General features: G+C 36.7%; 2 protein-coding genes across 3 annotated transcripts; both read left to right on the forward strand.

Moving 5' to 3' along the window:
* The first annotated feature begins 800 nt into the window (after positions 1 to 800).
* Positions 801 to 21,057, forward strand: LOC121250862 (protein NPG1-like). Of its 2 annotated transcripts, XM_041150091.1 has the most exons (6): positions 801 to 1,213; positions 12,741 to 12,920; positions 14,777 to 15,029; positions 15,137 to 16,347; positions 17,522 to 17,669; positions 20,268 to 21,057. In XM_041150091.1, exons 2-6 carry the CDS (start codon positions 12,765 to 12,767, stop codon positions 20,585 to 20,587), a joined length of 2,088 nt encoding a protein of 695 aa, XP_041006025.1. In that variant the 5' UTR covers positions 801 to 1,213; positions 12,741 to 12,764; the 3' UTR covers positions 20,588 to 21,057. The 2 variants fall into 2 exon arrangements, with proteins under 2 accessions (XP_041006025.1, XP_041006026.1); XM_041150092.1 differs by lacking the exon at positions 801 to 1,213 and having other exon boundaries at positions 12,709 to 12,920.
* On the forward strand, positions 9,443 to 9,850 carry LOC121249429 (uncharacterized mitochondrial protein AtMg00860-like). Its single transcript, XM_041148139.1, has one exon. The coding sequence runs from the start codon at positions 9,443 to 9,445 to the stop codon at positions 9,848 to 9,850; it is 408 nt and encodes a 135-aa protein (XP_041004073.1).
* Positions 21,058 to 23,991: the final 2,934 nt, after the last annotated feature.

The raw sequence follows: 23,991 nt of genomic DNA on the forward strand, positions 1-23,991 counted from the left end.
TTGTGTGACATTGCATGAATGACTTTAGACCCGTTTGGAAATTAGTGTACACTCAGGTGTTCACTAATTTCTAAATTGTCTAGTGTGGATAGTTTAAGATTATATTATCTATATTACACATTTTCGTTACTCATATTTTACACGTTTAGTATGAAATTTTGGTGTCTTCATCATTTGTTCTTCGGGTATATTATTTGCAGGGTGTCAATCCCTCTTTGTGACCATGTATACTTAGAGAACTATAGGGAGGTACTGCTAAAATTTCAACTGACATGAAAAGTAGAAGAATGATAAAATTTGTACAGTATGGATGATATAATCTCGAATGGAATAGGATCAACTACATTTATCTAAAGAGCAGTACATTTTCAAAGTTACATATCTATATAAAGATATTTATATAATCTCAAAATTGGTCCATCAAAATTCATAGATAAAATGTAAAAATATTATAAATAATCTCTTTTGTGGTAGAGCTATATATTAAATACAAAATATATTATACACATATTTTTCTTCTCTTTATTCAATTTTTATTTTTCGTTTCATAAAATCCTCTTTCTTTCTCTAGAAACTAATTAAAGAAGCTTTTTCAAATATACAAATCGCTTTATATTTAAAAAGGTGATTTCTTTTTTTAATTTTTCAGTTTGCATAAAATAGATTTTATGATCTCGCATAAAAATAGCTAATTTCTACTTTGAAATTGTTTACCGAACGGAGAGACACCTATTTACCGTGAATGGTCTCTCTCATCCTCAACTCTGGATCTTGAGGTGATCGGTGAAGTATTGCATTGCACGTTTGATTTTGTAAAACTCCAATGCAAAAAGATCGTCGTCCTCGATCCCCTTTGAAAAGGGAAAAGAACCCAATGCATGAATCAACTCCCTTCTCTCCTTCTCGCGTATGGTTTGCGATTTGATTTATCTCGAAGATTTTCTTGATTCTCCAACTCCAATTTCATCCGTTTTCCCTTGCATCTTAAATGACGATCTAATACAATGTCGATATGATACATTCGAATTCAATTTGAATGACGCCGGTTAAACGATGTCGTCGGCGATATGATACATATTTTCAACATCTCGATTCTCTTCGTCTGCCAGCTAGCTTCAGCTTCTCATGAAATGGAATCAGTCGAGCGACGTCGTCGTCTTTGCAGCGTTTAAGTACCTAAGCAATACAGAACACTCTTCGGGAAGTTTTTAAGGTATGGTGTTTAAGGATTTTGGATGAGGCCCAATTGGTTGTTGAGAAAATATGGAAAAAGATGAATTAGAATTGTGATTGTGATTCTTAAATTCATTTTAACTAGGATTTAAGAAAACAACAATGGCTAAATTTATATTGTGAATAAAATGCAGCCTACTATTGCTTTCCTACTCGTTTCCTGAATTTTCTAGGGAACCAAACAAAGGGTCGTATTTTTTTTTTTTTTTTCCCTCAAAATACATTGATAATAGAATAGTTCGGTAGGTAATCATTGTTTGTGAGGCAATAGTACTTCCCTTCAAAAAGGCACCAGAGCATAGTTTAATGATGTAAACAAGTTAGTTTGGAAATTAGGGACAATAAACTAGTTTGAGAATTTGTTCTTAGTTTGATCATACGATACCTGGTGGCTGTTTGGTCGATAAAATCTATGGGAGTTTAAGGTCAATATAGGTGATGAACCAAACCTTCTTCAACCTTACAATTGCCCGTGTAGTCGAGGTAGGTGACGAACTCGATGAGGGTGGCCCATTGGGTGGATTTCATGTGCATGTGGATCTGGAGGTGGTTGTTGATGTAGGCGACGACGGCGGTTGATCATATGCTTCTTCTTTTTTTTTTTTTTTTTTTTTGAGATCGCTCATATGCTTGTTATACTGACTGTTGTGGTGTTTTTATTAAATTCAAAGTGCCTCCGATAGTTTTTCAATGTGCATGCACATTTTACATGTGAGACTCAAAGTTTCGGTAATCGTTACATAGCAGTATTTTTACATTCCAAGTTTAGCAATGAAGCGGCACTATAACTGTTATTTAACCGTTTTGCGGTTTTTGAACAAATTTTGACACTTTTTAGAAAAATATTCTGGCCACAAATCGATTATACAAAAATAATCTCATAAATTAATATATTTTGATGTGATTCATCAGATTGTAAAGTTACTTTTATTATAAAGTAAATCTGACGGATCACATGAAATCATATCAGTTGTCACATTACTTTTATGTAATCCATTTGTGGTTGTAGCACTTCTCCACTTTTTAAGGTGGCATTCAACGATGCTTGCTCCTTTAAATGTTGCTAGTTTTAAACATGTCTTTTTAATCATTGTTATACTTTGATTTGAGATCAGTAGGCCTCGTTTGAATTTTGAGATGAAATGAAAAATTTGTGAATAATAGTAAAATAATTTGTGAATAATAGTGAAGTAGTTTGAGTTAAGATATTTTATAGAGTTTTGGAAAAAGAGAAAAAAAATTGAATAAAAATATTATAAAGTTATAATATTGTTAAAATATTATTTTTTAATATTATTTTTGTTTTGGTATTTAAAAAAGTTGAATTGTTTTTTGTGTTTTAATTGAAAATTTAAAAAAATTGTAATAATTAGATAAAAAAATTGAAAATTTGAAATTGAAAAGTGTTTGTATTTATGTGTTTAGATATTGAGATGAGATTGGATAAGATGAGATGAGATCATTTTGCAATCTAAACAGGGGCTTAAGAGAAAGGGGATGAAGTTGTAAAGGATGTCATCCATGTTGTTTTGTGTTCTCCAATTACAAATACATTGTTCAAGTTTTGTATGTATTTGTAACGGTAGTTTAAGGTCTAATTTGTTTTCACAAACTATCTAATATTATCTAATCATTATAGCTTTTCTAAACTTCCAAACAAAATACAAAAAATAATTCAACTTTTTCAAATCCTAAAAAAAAAATTATATTAAAAAATTATATTATAACAATATTTTATTTAACTTTCAACTCTTATCTCACATCATTTGTATAACCAAACGTGGCTTAAGTGTTGTTGGTGTATATTATTGGGCGGCTACAACTTAAAAACTAGAGAAAAGAATGCTATGAGTTTGTGATTTTGTATATTTTGGAGAAATAGGGACTTTTTGCTAAAAGTTGCGAAATGTGTGGTTTGGTCTTTTAACATTTCTTCTTAAACGGTGTTTTGACAGCTTGAAATTCCATATTTGATTTGGCAAACTCCACCTTTATATATTATATATGTCACAATATAAGATTATGATTACTTACATATCCTAAACCAGTTTATCTGTAGATGACACTTTAATTGAAACATCCCATCTGTAAGTTAGAAATGTCACAAACTTATATAACTTTATGCTCAATAAAGAGATTCGAGATAATAAAAATTTGATAATTTTATTGAATTATAAAATCAATTAATATGAAAATTGAACATAATGACTTAATAACGTAAAAAATAAACTGGTCCTACGTGGCAATAACACTTATTTGTAAGATCTAAGAGTTTAGTAAAGTAAATTTACTTGCAGCCCTTCTAGTACTCTATGTCTACATCATCATCACTTAAGATATTAAGGGTGTTTGGGTATGAGATGAGATAACAATTTTGTGAATAGTAAAAGTTGATTTGTGAATAGTAATAAGATAGTTTGATATAAGTATTTATTTGGTTTTGAGAAAAGAGAGAGAAAATTTGAATAAAAAATATTATAAAATTAAAATATTATTAGAATATAATTTTTGTAATATAATTTTTTTTAGATTTAAAAAAGTAGGATTGTTTTTTGCTTTTTATTTGAAAAGTTGAGAAAGTTGTAATGATTGGTTTGAAAAAATTGTAATGATTAGTTTGAAAGTATTTGTGTTTGAATGATGTTTGAGAAAAAAATGAGATGTGACGAGATGAGATGAGAAATATTTTCAAACATCCCCTTAACATAAAAAAAAAAAAAAATGTGAATCGAAGACTTAGCAAACAACATATCATACAATAAACTTAACCATAGGCTTTACCTTGGAAACCTTCATGCATAATTGTACTCATATATAGCATGTGGATCATTCAATGGTAACATATACAGAATTTAAGAAGTAATCATGTAGCACGGATGAGTGAATGATTGACATCTAATATCTTCCATGAAGGACTTTTTAGTTTTTTCTTTCACTTGCACAATGGCCAACATAATATGTGTGTATCTGTCAAATTGTCATTGACCCCATAAATCATAACATGACAAATGGTGGATCACACTTAGCCACATCCACCCATGATAACATTAGGCCAAGCATTAAAGATTTTTTATTGTTTGTATGGCTACTTTCTTATCTTCTTTTGTCATTATGCTTGGGACCATAATGACTTCATGATGTTTATGGCATGGCATATTTATTGGTATGCCATATTCATATGCATTGCATAGCACTAAACGTGGGCATATTAATATACATAAGCATGGTTATCATGACACAGCATCCATTTATGACAATCAATAAGCATAAAATACATGAGTATATTCATGATATGACATTCATTTAAATAACGAATTCATCATACCATATGTAATGTTGCATCCACAAGCACATTGTCATATTTCATCAAAGGTTCATGAAAAGGGTCTAACAACGAATATGGTTTTACATGCCAAAGGGAAAAAAAAAATATTTTTGCACTCAAATCAATATAACGATAACACTCATTAAAAGTATGATCATGACACTTACCTTATCTCCTTAGCTTTGGCAAACAACTAAGCATGTCAAATATGAAAATATAATTCATAGAGTGCTTGTTGTCTTCCTAGTGGCAGTGAGCATAACTGGCCTTGGATCATGCATATCTACTCTTATATTTCACTACTAATGTATATGCACATGTAGACATGCTCTCATGATTTTTCAGAAGTTAGAATACATGTAAATCACAAACCATTGGTTGTTAGGCCCACTTGGAGTTGCCAACAACAACCCTTTTTGATGTATTATAAGGGATTCTTGAGCTTTTGGTATAACAAATAATAACATGCTCGAATTTGACTTCTAGAGCCATTTGGGATTGTTAACAAGAATCCCATTTAAAAACTTGAGAGATTTTTGATAAATCTTTCAAATAACTATACATGCCATATTTTGGATATGCACATGATTTATAGACATGTTCCTTCTAGACACTAACTCATGCGCAATGTATTTGTTACAAAATAGTGAACTAATCAATCCTTACATATCAAATATGCAAGAAGTGATGGCTTGAGGAATGTTCGTTCATTCTTATACTCAATATATTGAAATTTCTACCTTCTATTTAGCTTTTCTGGATCACGAAACTACACTTAAAAACATGGCACATGCTATTTGTAGGTCATATGCATGTGATTTGGGAGTGTCCCTTACATCTAGATATGTGAAACATAAGAAATCGTGGTTTTTCTATGTTTGAAATTGTCGTGTTGCTTGACAGGCTCTTGATAGCATATGTTTTGTGTGTGTCATGCCTATGATGTCAAATTAGCATGGAAAGGAATCTGTTATGCCTATTTATAAGCCTTTTTTCATGCAATACTAGGTAATGGTAAGATTCTAAGGGTTGTCTGAGTTGTTAGCAGCAACTTTGATTCTTTGTGATTTTAGAAGTTGGGTATAACCTCACATTGTCCAACCCAAGGTGGTGTTGGAGGACATTTCTATGTGTTTAAACATCATCTATACCCTACAAAGTTGCTAATATACGAGTTTTATGTCGAAACATTCATAATATAACATAGGAGTTTTCGTAATGCTTAGGACATGCAAGTTTTGATGTATGAAAGTGAAGTCTTTACTTAAGCAATTGTGATATGTGTTTTTCAGTTGATGAGGACGACAATTTTTAAGGTTTAAACTATGGAGTCTTTTATTGCGTATATTCAGACACACCACACATAAAATAGGTGTTTCTTCTCTGAGTTATTCTTACCAGAGTTCTAGCAATGTCTATGGCTCAATTTTCGATTTGTGGTAAGGGACCCGAGAGTGTGAGGGCTATTGGAAGACAAATACTATGAGAGGTGGCATATGATTCAAATTACATAAAGAATATAGGGAATACTCACTTTGGATTTGTTGTCAATGTGACTATTTGATAGAACTTAGTGACGTATTTCTTGCTTCTGGCAGTCTGCAGTTTGATGCTTTAGAGGGATCAAACAGATACTCAAAGAAAGGCAAGACGATGCTTATGGAGGCTGCAACTTACTTAAGGTGTAGTGATTGTTTGGTGACAAGAAATCCTTGGTAGGCAGAAGAGAGAGTGGTGGCACAAAGCAAATATGGAGGCTATTGTGGCTTTTCTTTGAATTTTGAAACAATTAGCTACGTTTAGATGTTGGGATGAGTTAAGTTGAGATGTGAATAGTAGTATTTTGTGGGTCTCATTGATATGAGTTTAACTTTTTTAGGTTGAGATGGGTTTAACTTTTTAGGTTAAATGTATGAAGTAGGTTGAGATGAGTTTAACTTTCTAATGAGAAGTTGAAAAAGTAGTGAGCCTCATCAATGATTGGTTTGAGATGAATTGAAATGAGTTGAATTTGGTTGAACAACCAAACACAACAAAATTAAGTTGGAGGTTGTGAGGTTTCTCAAACTCTTTTTATTTTATTTTATTAGAAACATACTAGAACAGGTGATGGCGTTGATTTTTTAAAGGTTCCTAAAACATATATGGGAAGTCAGCAGTCTCATGGTCAATAACTTCTAGGATTTTTCTCGCAGACTAACAAAGCCAAATAGCTTCTAAATTCTATCATCAAAGAAAAATCTGTCTTGATTTAGCCCTAAGATCACGGTAGCCTCTTGATGTTTATTTTTCTGTTACACAGCAATCGTGAGCCCTAAGAATAAGAGGAAGAAATGGCTTGAATGAGAAGGCTTGCGAAGGGATCTGAAGATATGAAGAAACCCTAGTGCACGTACTAGATTTGAATCTATGGCAGAAGGTACTAGATTGAATCAGCTCCAAGATGGGCTCATTGCCTTAAAAAAGTCTACAGATTCTCAATACCAAGACCTCAAAAAATCTACCGAGAATCAACATTTACAGACATAAATGACTAATATCAAAACCCATATAGGAGCTATAGTAAAGTAGTTAGCCATCATTATAGGAGATTTGCAAAAAAGAAATACTAATGAAAGCCTTACCGAGAATCAATGTTTACACTTTGAGACATAAATGACAGCCATCAAAACCCAAATGGAAGCTATAGTACAACAATTAGCCATCATTATAGGAGAGTTGCAGAAAAGAAATACTAATGAAAGCCCCAAAGAGTCTTTCTCAGGTGCCCATGCATGGGAGAACATGGGTCACCAATAGCAGCTGCCTCACCAGTAGCAGCAACAGTCGCCTCACCAACCCCATCACAACTTTCAACAGCACCATATGGGTAAGCTTCAGACTAGGACAGTGTGCCTAGACTTCCCTGTTTTCACGGGAGAAGATCCTGCAGGGTGGATTTACATGGTAAATCAGTTCTTTTCATTTTAGAACACATTACCACAACACAAGATAAAATTGACATCATTCCATATGGAAGGAAAGGCATTAATCTGGTTCCAGAATATGGAAGAGACTCAACAGATCACCACTTGAGACTCTTTTGTTAACTCTTTATTGGTGAGATTTGGGCCTAACACCTATGACGATCCCATGGAAGCTCTCACTAGGTTGAAGGCAGACCCACTCAGTGGAGGAATACAAGGCACGGTTTGAGACACTGTCCAATAGACTAAGGGGACTATCTGATACATAAAATCTTAGTTGCTTTTTAAGTGGACTAAGAGATGACATATCCCTTTAAGAATGTTCAACCCCACCAATTTAACCTTTGCATACAGCCTAGCCAAATTGCAAGAAGAAAATATAAACCTAACCAAGAAAGGAACCAGACCTGCCTTGGCTTACTCCCTTGACCTTGGCATCCTGAAAACCCCAACCATCATTCCAACCACTGCACAGAAACTAGCAAAACCAAGCAACAAACTAATTTACCAATCCATAAAATTAATCAAACACAAATGAAAGATAGGAGAGACAAGGGGTTATGCTATTATTGCAATGCTAAATGGAGTTCAGGACACAAATGCCAAAACCCAAAATTGTATCTTTTAGAGGATGTGCTGCTGGAACAGAAAGATGTTAGACCTGAAGAGGAAACCTCAAGTAAGAAAACAAGAGAACCAACAACCCTTGACTTGTGTGCCACTCAAGTGGACCTTGAAATCTCTCTTCATGCCCTAACATGGTCTCATAATCCACAAGCTATGAGGATGAAAGGGAGGATTGGTAGCTAGTGGGTCATCATTTTGATTCACATGGGTTCAACTCACAATTTTCTAGACCCCGCCATTCTTCAACGAGCCAAGCTATTAATGACAAGGAGACATTTAAGGTTAGAGTAGCAAATGGGGAAATTATCCCAAGTGAAGGTTAGTGCAATGTGGTGAGGGTTCTCATTCAGGGAACCACTTTTATTATGGAAGTGCAAGTGCTTGTGTTGGCTAGATGAGACATGGTCATTGGTATTAAGTGGCTCAGGGAGTCGGGATTAGTGTTGTGGAACTTTGATAAACTCTCAATGCAATTATATTATGAAGGAAAAGAGGTAAAAATGCAAGGCTTAGCTGCTGCCTTGATGATAGAAGATGGCTCTTTAAATAAGAATAATAAACTGGAGTCAAAAGGAGTTCTCTTATAGTTGATGGAGAGTCATGGCTGCCGCAAACAAACCACACACAGTGAGGTGCCAGCGCACATAAAGGCCCTTTCAGAGCAATTTACAGAAGCTTTTTTTGAACCCCAAAGGTTATCCCACCAAGAACCCATGCAACAACACCAAACCCATTTCCATATGACCCTATCGGTACCCATACTATCAAAAGGATGAGATTGAGAAAATCATGAAGGAACTGTTGGCTTCAAGGGTTATCCAACCCAACCAAATCCCTTACTCCTCTCCGGTGTTGCTGGCTCGTAAAGCAAATGGTACATGGCGCCTATGTGTCGACTATAGGAGCCTAAACAACGTTACCATCAGGGATCAATTCCCTATACTAGTGGTGGAGGAGCTGATGGATGAACTACAGGGGTCGGTCATTTTTTCTAAGCTGGACCTAAGGTTTGGCTACCACCAGATTTGGGTGAAGCCTAATGATGTGCCCAAGACAGCATTTCGAACTCATGAGGGCCACTATGAGTCCCTAGTGATGTCGTTCAGACTCACGAATGCCCCCTTCAACTTTCAAAACTTAATGAACGAGACACTTATGTGATACCCCATATGATAAGGATAAGAGTAGTTGGTGTATGGGATCCCATATTGATTGGGAAGGAGAAGTTCTTGCTCTAAGGTTCCAATGGGGTTCCAATTGTATCATTGACTAGTCCTTTTGGAGTTAGGCCATGTGGTTTAGGTCTTCTATTGGGGCATTACAATTTCGCCCTTACTTGAGAAAGTTTATTCTCGTTTTCTTCGACAACATTCTTGTGTACAGCAAGTCAGAGGGGGAGCACCTCAAGCATCTCCAAATCACTTTAGAGACTCTTAGACAACACAAGTTGTATGCAAAACAGTCCAATTGCTCATTTTGGTGCAAGGAAATAACTTATATCGGCCACTTAATATCAGCTCAAGGTGCTAGAGCTGATCCTGATAAGCTCAAGGCCATGGTGGAGTGGCCACTTCCTAATTCTCTCAAGGCCTTCAGAGGATTTTTGGGCCTAACGGGTTATTACCACAAAATCATAACAGGTTACGAGGGAATCGATGCTCCTCTCACTCGGATGCTAAAAAAGGATGGTTTTCAATAGAGACAGGAGGTCAAAGTGGCTTTTCATAGGTTGAAGGAAGATGTAACTCAGTCATCGGTGTTAGCACTACCAAATTTCAACACACCCTTTACAATAGGCACCTTAATGCAGCAATAATGGATCACTAAGTTACTTGGCTATGATTTCGTGGTGGAGTATTAAAAGGGTTCAGAAAATATGGTGGTAGATGCCCTTTCAAGAAAATGACAGGAGCATGAAGGGACTCTAATGCTGATATCTTTTCCAATTATAAATTGAATGGAGGATTTAAAGGCTGCCTATGATTCAGATACACGGCTTAAGGAACTCCTACAACGTTAGTCTGAAGGCAAACTGAGTTCTAAGTATACTTTGAGGGAGGGATTTCTACTTTACAAGAACAGGTTGTATATTCCCCACCATGAGGAATCCAAAAATAAATTGCTAGAGCTGACAAACAGTGGCCCTTAGGGAGGACACTCGAGATATGACAAAACTATCCATAGGATGAGGAGAGCCTTTTATTGGCAAGGGTTAAAGGCAGATTTGAAGAATTTCATTAGGGCCTACAATACGTGTTAGAGAACCAAGACTACCTACCCAACCTTGGACTCATATATCCATGGATTTCATCGATGGGCTTCCCATCTCACACAGGTTTAACAGTCTCTGTGTTGTTGTGGACAGATTAATGAAGTATAGTCATTTTATACCCCTAAAACACCCATACAGAGCAAAGGTGGTCCCTGACCTATTCCTTAAGCAAATATTTAAGCTGCATGGGTTGCCTCTATCAATAGTCTCCGATAGAGCCAACACCTTTACCAACCAATTTTGGCGGGAATTATTCTCTCTCTAGGGGTTACAAATGGCCCTAAGCACTGCTTATCACCCCCAGAACGAGGTCAAACCAAGGCAATGAACAAGACAGTAGAGAACTACTTACATTGCTTTGCGGGTGACAGACCTAAGGATTGGTCCTTGTGGACTCCCTTGGCCGAATGGTGGTACAATTCCACCCAACACCATTCAACCAAGATTACCCTTTGAGGCCCTCTATGGCTACCCCCCACCTCGATTACTAGATTACACACCAGGGATAGCTCGGGTCAACAAGGTGGACATCACTCTACACACATGGGACCAAACCTCTAAAGTATTACATCACAATTTACACAGAGCCCAACAATGCATGAAAAAAATACTATGACTTGAGAAGGAAAGAACAAGAGTTTACCAAAGGAGAATGAGTATACTTGTGGCTCCAGACATATCGATAGAGGTCCGTTGCACAACAACAGAACCTCAAGCTAGCCCCTCGGTTCTTTGGCCCCTTCCAAGTAACTCAAAAGGTTGGCAACGCTACCTATAAGCTTGATCTGCCATCTTCCTCGCGGATCCACCCCACCTTCCACATATCTCAACTCAAACGAAAGCTTGGTGCCAAGGTATCGGTCATCCCAACTCTTCCCCCAATCAACGACCAAGGCGTGATAAGTCTTAAACTAGAAGAAATTTTGAACCAATGAATGGTAAAGTGGGAAACAGGGCACGGGTTGAGTTTCTTGTACGCTAGTATGGACAAGACCCGAGGACACAACATGGCAAATTTATTTGTAGTTGAAGAGCAACTTACCACACCTTGCGGGCAAGGTGTTTTAATGGGGGAGGATTTGTTACACAACAATTGTGAGCCCGAAGAATAAGAGAAAGAAATGGCTTGAAGGAGAAGGCTTGTGAAGGGATCTAAAGATATGAAGAAACCCTAGTGCACGTGGGTGTTGAGTTAAGTGTTAAGTGTGTTGAAGTGTCTGGAGTGTAGGTTGAGTTAGTGTACTTGCGTGTTGGACTGGGCTGGGTCTGGGACCTTGCTTTGGTTACTCCGTTGGTCTATAGTGTGGGTCAATTGTGGGCCACATCCTTGGCCTGAGTTAGTTGATTAAGTTCATATTAATTGTAATCCATCTTTATTTTAGTTTAGTCGAGTATTGGGTCGGCCCATGGCTCGTTATGGTTTTAGGGCAAAATACTTTATATTGTAAAACAAGTAATGAGAAAGGCATCGATTAAGTAATATAACCCTATTTTCCTCTTCATTTCTCTACCTTTGTCTCTCTAACTTTTTCCCTTTTCTGGAGGTGCTCCTCTCAAAGAGAGTAATTTTTTGTGTTATCCTATTGATTTCGGGTGTGTTACATTTTCCTAATTACTGCACCTCTAATTTTAGGTGATTTCTAGGTAACTTTAAATCAAACAAACTTTCCTCATTCATTCTGAAGCCTTAAGAAGTTGGAATCTTTCCTAATATATTCAGGAAATTCAAAATCGCATGATAGATTGGGAGAACTCATAATCTATCCCAAGTCTTATATCCAACTATTAAACTTTCTAGTACCTTGTTTAATTAAGAAAAGTTTGAATGAGAATATGCACAAAAGCGCAAAGAAACATTCTATATTTATAAGGTCGTTTGTCCTAAACTAGTTAGAAACCAAGCTTGCGTCACAACTTGTCCAATGGATTGGAAGGCAAGCCTATTATTATTAAGATTATTCATCCGATCCAAATTTCTTTCGACCCAATCTTCTGGATAATCGGATTCCAATTATGATTTTCGACTCTCAAGCTGAAAATTGCATTATAAAACCCGGACCTGCACAATCTGAATACTGAGTATGAAACTCAAGTTTGACGTTTTAAACCCGATAGTTGGTTTTCACCCCCATTTATTATAATCCGCTACCTACATGTAAAAAAATTAAAAGCCTAAAAATTTAAATGATCAATCAAGAAAAATAAATAAAAATTAAATCATAGAATTTTAAATGATAAAGCAAATTTGGCCCACGGGCCTAGAGTCTAATCCAAATTTAGGACTTCGAGGTGACATTAACATTGACCACTATCTTAGGCGAAAGCTGTAGGAAGCCAATCCATGGAGTCCGGAGAGCTTGAGGGTGGCAGGGAGGTTCGAGAAGTCTGCGCAAATGGCATTTGCATGAAAACAGCCGAAGTTGAAGCGAAGCTTGATGAGGGAAATATTCAAGAGGCGGAATCTTCGTTACGGGAAGGCTTATCGCTCAATTATGAGGTTAGGATGTTTATGTTAACGAAGCTCTTATTAAGTGAACATGCATGCATTTTCATTTTGATGTTTGTTAGTGACAATCAATGCTATATCGTTCCCATATTCTTTAAGCATCATGGATTAGCAGAGCTCTATATGTGAAGTGAACATTAGTGGCAGTTGGTGTCCTCGATCAGGGCATCATCTGTTTCATTGAAAAAAAAAAAAAAAAAAAAAAACTGTAAAGGAGGGGATCTAGATCTCTTAGCATTGTACTGCTGAAGCTTTTAAGTGAACTAATAGAGATCCTATTGATTAACCCAGAAATTCTTTATTAGCTGTCATGTGCTGTATACCCCGTTTGTACATACCCTAGATTTTTCACTTATATTCTTAGCTCAAAATGGTGTTAGGTAGAACGGCATCTTTCCGTAAGCAAAATCTTCGCCCAATATTTCTTTTGATAGGTAAATACCAGCATGTGGATGAACCTGTGATTTCACCCTGCTCACTGTGCTTCTAGGAGGGGAGATGTCATTTGGTTTATGTTGGCTAATTTGTTTAGAAAATTCCTTGGAGCCTTGCTTGTTAGAGATTTTTAACGTTTCAGGCTGGTTCTTTTACAGTAATGGCCAATTGTCTTTGCAAAAGAGTAAGGAACCAATTGGGCCTTTCATTTTTCTACCGTGCTCTCCATTTCTTCAAAGAATGTCTTCACGACCATGCTTCTCTGGCTGCATTCTATGTGCACCTCGTATGGCAACAGGTGTTTGATTCTCACACATGATTGGAAAACCAAATAGGATTTTTTATGATATCAAACACAGGAAATTCTTGCTACCATAATCATTAGGGTTGGAGAAAGATATAGAGAACTGTTATTCGTCATCATTTTAACCGTCGCTTTTCACCATTCTCTGGTGTAACATTAAATGATTGGAAAACCATTTATCTTTTCTTAATAGTTAGTCATTAATGCCACATCAGGGGATGATGGAACAATAATGGTTGAAAGGATGATGAATAGCATTTTTCAAAGATGACTCAGGCTACTCTGCCGCCTAGAGTAACCCGCTCAAGTTGACCGCTTGTTATTTTTTGGATTTTTTTTTTTCATTTTTTTTTCACATTTTTTAATATATTTAAATATTTTAAAAAAATAAAAAAAAATTATCCCAATACACTTAAAATCACTTCCTTAATCACTAAGTAAAAAAAAAAAAAAAAAGAAAAAAAAAATTTCAAGCCGTCAAATTGAGCGGTACAACTTGGGAGGCAAAATAGTTTTCTCCTTCAAAGATATATGATGTGAATGTGCTTTGTAATGTTAAAAACTGGGATTACACTCATTTAGCCTGGATTTAAGCTATAAGATTATATCAATAGAAAATAAAAGAGTATGATCTGAAATTAACTCCGTTTTTTGGTGGGCTTGATTGCTATGTTCTGATATTTTTGTTATCATCTTTATTTCCCTAAGATTTCCATCCAGTGTCGAAGAATATGGCATTTTGAATTTGTTTTGTTGTTATCACAGGCATAGTTACCATCAGCAACATTTAAAAAAACCCTTTTACATTTTTAATCTGATTTTTGGTGATCTCTCTCTCTCTCTCTCTCTCTCTCTCTCTGGTTTGAGGCTGGCCGGATGGGGAGTAGTGGGATGTACGTTCCTTCTTTACATATGGAAACTTCCTGTTTTGTAATGATATGTAATTTTTAATCACTTACTGAGTCAGATTGCTAGTATATAAGCCATGAAGATGCTAGGGAAGACCATGAAGCTCCGTGCTTATAAATGTTTATTTATTGTATATTCAAATCTTATAGTTGCTGGCATGTAAGAGCGATGCTTCATGTATAATTCTTATAATTTACAGGAAGCAAGAGCTCTTCTTGGGAAGTTGGAGTATCAAAGAGGTAATGTAGAAGGAGCTCTGCGTGTGTTTGAGGGCATTGATCTCCAAGCTGCCATACAGCGATTGCAACCTTCCATTGCTGAAAAAGTACCTTCCAGGAAAGGTCGATCTCGCACTGAATCAATGCATGCAGTCTCACAGCATGCTGCCAGTGTGGTGCTTGAAGCCATATACTTAAAAGCCAAGTCTCTTCAAAAGTTGGGGCATTTAAGTGGTATGATATACCTTCGGTTTTTATTCCTGTCCTTTTTTGGCTTTTGTCCATTTCAAATTTGAATTTCAGCAGACAGAAATGAGCCCGTGCTTCATGGGGATTTGCAGAGGCTGCTCATGAATGTAAAAGTGTGCTTGATGCTGTAGAGAGGATATTCTACCAAGGCATTCCTGATGCTCAAGTAGAGAGTAAATTGCAAGTGACAGTCAGCCAAGCTGTAGAGCTCCTTCCAGAACTCTGGCAGCAAGCTGGTTGCTATCATGAAGCAATTTCTGCTTATAGACGTGCCCTCCTTAGTCAATGGAACCTTGATAATGATTGCTGCACTAGAATTCAGAAAGGCTTTGCATTGTTTTTGCTGTATGGTGGAGTGGAGGCTGGTCCGCCCAGTTTAGCTGTCCAGATTGATAGTTCATACGTACCTAAAAATAATCTAGAGGAGGCAATCCTACTTTTGATGATTCTACTGAGGAAATTTATCCTTGGCAAGACTCAATGGGATCCATCTGTGATGGAGCACCTAACTTTTGCTCTATCTCTATGCTGCCAAACGCCTGTTTTGGCTAAGCAACTTGAAGAGATAATGCCTGGGGTATATCATCGTGTCGACCTTTGGAATTCGTTAGCTCTTTGCTACAGTGGAGCTGGACAAGACAAGGTTGCACTGAACTTACTGAGAAAATCTTTACATAAACATGAACGACCAGATGATCTCACTGCACTCTTATTGGCAGCCAAGATATGTAGTGAGGATTCAAGTTTAGCTTCTGAGGGAGTGGAATATGCACGGAGGACAATTAAGAATGCTCAGGGAATTGATGAGCACGTAAAGGGTGTGGGTCTTCGCATGTTGGGCCTTTGTTTGGGAAAGCAGGCTAAAGTATCTTCTTCTGACTTTGAGAGGTCTCGTCTTGAATCTGAAGCATTGAAGTCATTAGATGAGGCTATTGCTTTGGACCACAAGAATACGGACTTGATTTTTGAGTTGGGTGTTCAGCGTGCAGAGCACCGAAATTTGGATGCTGCTTTACAATATGCAAAGAAATTTCTTGATGAAACAGGCGGATCCATATTAAAAGGTTGGAGATTACTTGCTCTGGTTTTTTCTGCCCAACAGCAACTCACAGATGCTGAGGTTGTCACTGATGCTGCTTTAGATGAGACTACAAAATGGGAACAGGGACCACTTCTTAGGGTGAAAGCAAAGCTAAAGGTCTCTCAGTCACTACTCACGGATGCTATTGAGACTTATCGTTACCTCCTTGCATTAGTTCAAGCCCAGAGGAAATCTTATGGGCCCCTTAGAAAGTTTACTCAGGTTAGATATTCTATTTGGTTTATGAGTAATGCTAGATATAAGTTTCAAATAGACAAACTTTATACAAGTTTTTTGTAAAAAAAGTGGGTAACACTAATAAATAATAGTTTTTTTACACTTTTTTAAGTGGAGTCCACTTTTTTACGAGGGCTTGCATGGAGCTTGTCTATTTGGGATTTGTACAAATCATTTCTCTTGCTCTACATGCTTTACTTGAATTTGAGAAAATAATTTTTTTTTCATAATAATTTCAGCCAAATGCATTAGTTATTGGAGAAAAGATATTTGCAACCGTAAATTTTGCAACCGTTGCGTACTCGTTTTGAAAAAAGTGAATAAAACATCAGACCCACATGAAAACAATTAATTTTTTAATAGTGGATCTCACTCTTTTTCAAAGCGATTACGCAGTGTTTACGCACTTTACGGTTGTATGTAGAATTACTCTATTTGTTGGCATGAGGGGTGCAGAAGTGATATTATTATGTTATCTTACAATGTCTTTGAGGCACACGTTGAAGCTTCGGCTTAAAGGGACATACTATAGGTTTAAATTTATAACTTTATCTGTGATACCCCATATGATAAGGATAAGGGTGGGTAGTGCATGTCATCCCACATTGCTTGGAAATGAGAAATTCTTTCCAAGCAATGTATCATTGACTAGTCATTTTGGAGTATACATCATATGGTTTGGATCTTTCATTGAGACGTTATATTATCCAAATGCAAATGATTGTAAAGTAACTAACGTTGAAATCGTTCCAGAGCTTGTATCAGGTTGGTATCATTATAAAAAGGGAGTTTGCTTTACCTTAAGAGAATGTAAATGATGCCTTACCTTGGAATTAGTTGCTACGACTTTTTAATTTAATATGTTGTTAAATCCGAGGGTGCAGTGCACGGGACCAGTGTTTACTCTGCAGGGACGGATCCGAAAGGGCCTGCCTTGCAGAGGTTTCCGACATTTTAAAAAAAAAATTAATATGTTGTTAAAGGTTTTATATTCTATCCTTAGAAATATAATTCATTGCAATTTTATATGTCCTTTTAAACTTATTTGGTTTTGGTTTGTTTCTTCACGAAAAGATAACATTACGTGATACAAACAAACAATCAAGACCACCAAATTTATTGTTCTTAATTCATCTCTCTCTGTTTTCGTATATGATAGGTTGAGGATGATAAGGTCAATGAGTTTGAAGTTTGGCATGGTCTGGCAAATTTATACTCTAGTATTTCTCATTGGAAGGATGTGGAGATATGTTTGGGAAAAGCCAAAGAGCTGAAACAGTACTCTGTCGAAGCTCTGCACACCGAAGGTCAGAGCTAAATCTTTCTTATTTTTTACTAACTAGTGAATTCAGAATCAATTTTAGAACTCCATGGAAAATACATGGCAATTGCCCAAGAGTAATGCTGCATATAGTCATGGAGTGCGTATGTACTGTGCAGTCGCTTTGAAATAGAGTGGGGTCTACTATTAAAAAAATAATTTTTTTTATTTGGATCCTGTATTTATTCACTTTTTTAAAGTGATTGTGCGACGCTTGCACACTCACGACTGTAAGTATCATTTCTCGTTGCCCTAAGATGTCTTTTACATGTTGCTGGTTGTCGGCCTATTAGAAACGATGTACCCTCTAAACTAAGCCAGCTGCTTTTCAGCACTGACTCTGATCCAGATTAGATCAGCATTTAACTCAAAACAATATTAAAGTGCCATTTGCAAACAAGTGAGAGATTTAAGGATCATTGGACCCATAAACAAGCTTGACAAAAAACCATCATTTGCCGTAGAAGTGATCATTCTGCTAAGCGCCATTCAAGGATCCCTCTGAAGACAATCTCGACAGGTATTAAAAATCCTTTGGAAGTATTTTGCTTTCTCCTAATAAAAGCATTATGAGACATATAGGATCATTTCCAAATATGTTTAGACCCTATTCGCATAACATTTTGCAATGATCTTGTAAGCTCCACTCACAAGGCTTATGGATTGTAAGTCCTTTCTAATTGAATACCCTGGCTTTCTTGGAGTGAGCGTAATAAAAGTTGCATTGAGGCTTTTGACAAACCTAATTTCAGTATGTAAGTCCAAAACACTTCCATAGCATGTAAGTCCAAAAGGCCAATGAAAAATCATCAGGCCTGAGGGTCTTTTTTTTCCATTTAAAGCACCTGTAACAACCCGTCCCTCTAGGTTTGGAATATTACGAACGTTTGTACTTGTGCCCGTCAAAGAGACCCATCTTGATGTAACACCTAATTTATTCCCCATTTTCCCCTCTTCTCATAAATCTCTCTTCTAATAAAGTATCCAAGTCTTTAACCTGGTTTAGAAGAACACTTTTTCTACATATCTTTTTTCTTTTATTTGGTACTGGGTATCCAAGAATAAAGTCCCGACTAATCCTAGGAATACACAAGCTCTCGGCAAGGAGTTTCCTGCAAGTGCACATTAAGTAATTCTCAAGGGAAAGTTTCTCTAGTCCGATGGCCCCCTAGAAATTGTTAGACCCAATAGGATTCAAACCTTAGACTTGGAGGGAGCATACCACCAACCCCAAGACATTTTCTATGTATCTACATTTTCAAATGCCTCATTCCACAACCTTAATTAGCTTTCAAAATAAAACTCTGGGAACAAAGAAAGCAATAAGACCCAACCAGTGTTTTATTCTTTCCATGAAACCTTCTGACTTTAGCTACATATTTTCAAATCTGAGATACCTTTTTTCGCCTTGAAAATTCTTGCAATCTAGGAGAATTGGGACATGATCCTAACGGAGTCTTGGAAGATCAAACCTACCAGTTAAACCCACTTTTTTACAAAATGCTTGTACATTTGGGGCTTCTACCTAGCATAAAATCCCACCCGAGAGACTCTTGAGTTCAGACAACAACAATTTACACATTTGACAACCCACAGACAATATTATCCACATATTATGGAACAAATTTTGTCTTCTGAAGTCATTATAGTGGCCTTCCATTCTTTGAACAAATTTCTCTCCTTTCACTCTTTCTCTTCCTCCTTCAATCTCCTGAGGTTCCAAGACAATACATCTTAGGCTCATATAAAACCATAAGGCCTCATTCGGTTATGCAGTTTAGATGAAATAAGATGAGATGAGATATTTTGAATAGTAATGAGATTTTTGAGTTAAGATGAGATGAAATGATTTGTAAAAAAGTGTGTTTGGATAGTGAGATGAGATAAAATAATTTTTGATTTTTGGGTACCATCAATAATCGAAAATCATTTAATCATTTTTTAGTAATAGTTATGAATATATTAAAAAAAGTAATATTTATTATTAATTAAAGAATTAATAAACATATTTAAATCTTGTAAAATATATATTTGTAGTGGGTCCCACCAATTTTTGTTGTTGGCCAAAAATTCGAAATGGGATAGGAAAGCAAAGGTGACTTTTTACTGTTCACTGGCAGAGACATTCATACCTTTGAAAAACTTTTCACTGTCAGTGTTTTACTGTTCACTGCAATTGTTTGAAAAACTTTTGAGATGAGATAAAATTGAGGATGGTCGTTTGGATACCCAGATGAAATGAGCTGTACAACACAAATGAGATAGTTTGTATGATCTCTGCATCAAACCGGACCCAAATACCTTCTCCCCTTCGAGTTTTTCCCCAACTAGAACTACTCACCTTGAAACGTAATTTTTAGAGCACGACAAGCACTCCATCTCTCTATTATTGCCTTTGCTACCATATTTGGGATTATGGCTGATTTCATTCAGATAAGGACCCGCTTCAATGGCTGTAAGCAAGATTTTGTAGTTGTAAAACTTGTTACAGGCTGCTTTAAATGAATCTTATACTGTGCTGGACCTAATATGGTGTGAGCATTCTTACTCAAGAATTCTCATTTTCTGTCTTAATTTCTACCAGGTATAATGTGGGAAGGTCGTGGGCAGATCGAAGAAGCTTCAGCTGCTTATATTAATGGCCTTTTACTAGAACCTTGTTATGTTCCTTGCAAAGTTTTGATTGGTGCTCTGATGTCAAAAATGGGCCCTATGGCATTGCCTGTGGGAAGAAGCTTGCTATCAGATGCATTGAGGATTGATCCTACTAACCATATGGCTTGGTATTACCTGGGGATGGTTTACAGGGATGATGGACGAATAGCTGATGCTGCAGATTGCTTCCAGGCAGCTTCCATGCTTGAAGAATCTAATCCCATTGAAAGCTTTGGCTCTATATTTTGACAGATCGAGCTCCCATCTCTTAAAAGTTTAGATTTTTTTACGTGAAATTTTAAAATTTATTTGTTGGGAAATTCATTTTTATTTTACTTCAATTTTCTACAAAGAAATTGACAACCATGCGCAGGGATGGGATGGGTTTGCTAATATGTCACATTTTCTGTTTTGGATACTTCTTTTTGTTGTTATTTTGATTCCATGACAAAGACACAAGGCAAAAGTTGAGGGAGAAACCATGTTGTTGTCAGTTCATGCAAATAAGATAAGGAAAGAAGTAACCCGATTTGATAGTCGGATGAATGAATTGTAGGAGCTTCGAGTGGTGAAGATGGGTTGCGAAGATGTATTTATTGATGCATTTGCAATTGTTTCTCAGCTGTGTAAATCTATCTTATGTAAGTGAGCAGCTATATTAAAAGAAATTAATAAATTCATTTGTTTTTTTTAACTTTTGTGATGTATCGCAGTATAAATTCTCTTTTATATTGCTTTCTCTTTCTGGCTCTCTAGAATAACACCCTGGTGGTATAGTAGGTTTTAGAAGGCCAGGTACGCCTGCACTTGCCTTCATATTTCTTAGTTTGGTACACAAAAGTCTTGAGGGTTTTACTTGTTAGTTTGGTCTTATTTTTCATAAGTATATATGTATGTATAAGCCTATTTTTTAACCCAATGTATGATGATAGATGCTTAAGGATGCTAGAGTAATTTTGCACGATTGACTGAATACTATTTTGCACGAATATTTATTTTAAAGAATGAAAGGTAAGATAAATGTTAATGTAAAGAAAAGATAAAGAAAGTTTGAATGCTTGGGGTTAATGAACTAGCCATATGAGGTTAAGGACGGTACCATGAAGTTGGGACAGATGGTATCCCCATTAACCTAGCCATATGAGGTTAAGGACGGTACCATGAGGTTGGGACAAATGGTATCACCGGAATGCATTATTGGCGGTGCACCTAGTGATATCCATTCTTGAGGTTTTGGTTCTTAAGCCGGTTACTTTAGGAAGAAACATTGATTGTGAGAGTCGCCAACCCTAAGACACAGAGGTTGACAGTGTGTAACGACCATAATGATGAGGTTAAGGTAACTAATGGTTAATGATGGTAAGGACGAAGAATGCTTATGCTTGAAGATTGGGTAAATGAATGTTTCTTAATGCTTTAAAGTTAATATTTTATGTATGTTAATGTTTTTTTTATGCTTGAAGTTGAGTTTGATGTTTTAAATGAAAATCTATGTTGTTATGTTTACTGCATGATGTGGTTCTAAGTATTTAACTATTTTAGTTGTTTTTAAATGTTTTCCCACCCCCAAGTGAGGAAGAATTATAGGATGTTGCAGACGAGGATTTTGTCTAGGAGGTTGACATAAGCAATGAGGTTTAAGGCTTAAGAAAGAGAATTTAGATTTTTGCTTTACAATTAAATAACTTAAGCTTTCGCAATGCTTACCATGAGTTAGACTATTACATTTAAACCAGTGCTATTGAACAAAATGTTTATTTTTTAGAGATTTCTTTTATTAAATTTTTTAGCAAAGACTTTATTTATGAGATCTTTTATGCCTGGTTCAAAGAATGAATGTTTTAATATTAGTAACGTCCGGTTCCTCTAGCTCAACGAAGCCTTAGAAGGATGGCCCCTGGAATAGGTTAAGTTCCTAGGTCACGTAATATCTAAAGATGGAGTTGCGGTGGACCCTAGTAAGAACAAAGTGTGGTAGAATGGCAATGCCCCATAACGGTTCATGAAGTTAGAAGTGTTATAAGACTTGTTGAGTACTATCGGAGATTTATGGAAGGGTTTTACAAACTCTTAAGTCCACGCATGGCTTTGACTAGGAAGAACGCCAAGTTTGTATGGACTAAGAGGTGTGAGAGGAGTTTCAAAGAGCTGAAGAGGAGGTTGACCACAACTCATGTATTGGCCTTATCGAAGCCTCACAGGCCAACAATGGTGTTTAGTGGTGCATCTATAAAGGACTTCAATGCATTTTGATGTAAAAAGGGTGTGTAGTGGCGTATGTCTCATGACAATTAAAGGATCACAAAAAGAACTATCCTAACCATGATTTGTAATTGGCGGTGGTGGTCTTCGCCATATTCGAACCACAAGAGCTCGAAACATCTCTTCACCCAGAAGAAGCTCAATATGAGACAAAGGAAGTGGCTATAAACAATAAGCGACTACCAATGCGAAATCAAGTATAATTCGAGGAAAACCAACTTGGTCGTTGATGCACTGAGTCGGAAAATCTTGAGTGGAGGATGTGGCAGGATCTTCAGAGATAGACTCTCTCCTTAGTGGAATGAGGAGGTTATTGTTGTGAAGCTCATAGCAAGAGGAAGTTCTCGCCTTGATACGATAGGTGAAGGCAACAGACTATGGTGAGCTAAAGGTGCAACAAGGGGCCCATGTATTTCAGTCTTAGTAGGAATGGCACCCTACTATATAAGGGCCAAAGAGTGATCCCAAAGAACTCGGAGATTAAGGAAAGGATGTCGCCGAGGCCCATTCAACGCCTTACTCGATACACCTGGGGAGCACAAAGATGTACTAGGACTTGAAGAAAAGTTTTTTGTGGGAATGAATGGGCAGAACATCGCCCACTTTTTTTAAAATATGTTCCACATGTAGACTAGTAAAAGTAGAACATTAGAGACCTGTAGGGAATTTATAACCCTTTCCAATCCCATTATGGAAATGGGACGACATTGCCAAGGACTCCAAGTGGGAAGAACTCAATATGGGTGATTGTGGATAGGCTGACCAAAAGTGCTCATTTTCTTCCAATTACTAACATGGTTTCCTTAAGGAAGTTAACTTGACTTTATGTAAGGAAAATGGTTAGGTTACATGGAGTGCCCAAAACTATAGTGGTGGATTGGGATCCAAGTTTCACTTCCCATTTCTGGAAGAGTTTACAAGTGGCGATGGGCACCAAATTGAGGTTTAGTAGCGCTTATCATCCACAAACAGATGGTCAATCATAACAGTCCATCTAGACTCTGGAGGATATGTTGAGGGCATGTAGAGAACCATATACCCATCATTCAGTCGACTATCCAAATTATGCTTTATGAAGCCTTGTATGAGAAGAAGTGTATATTGCCCTTATGTTGGGATGAAGTTGGAGAGGGCAGGCTCTTTGGGCCAAAACTAATCCAAGAGATGAAAGAATAAGTCAAAGTCATATGAGAAAAGATGGCGGCGGCACAAAGTCAATAGAAGAGTTATGCCAACACTAGAAGAAATGACTTTAACTTCGAGGAAGGCAATTGGGTATATATTAAGGTGTCACCCATGAAGGGCGTGAAGTGATTTAGGAATAAGGGAAAGTCGAGTTCGATGTATGTTTGGCCTTATCTAGTAATGGAAAAGGTGGGCCTAGTGCCCTA

Source organism: Juglans microcarpa x Juglans regia, chromosome 2D, assembly GCF_004785595.1.
Source record: "Juglans microcarpa x Juglans regia isolate MS1-56 chromosome 2D, Jm3101_v1.0, whole genome shotgun sequence".
Lineage (NCBI taxonomy): Eukaryota > Viridiplantae > Streptophyta > Magnoliopsida > Fagales > Juglandaceae > Juglans > Juglans microcarpa x Juglans regia.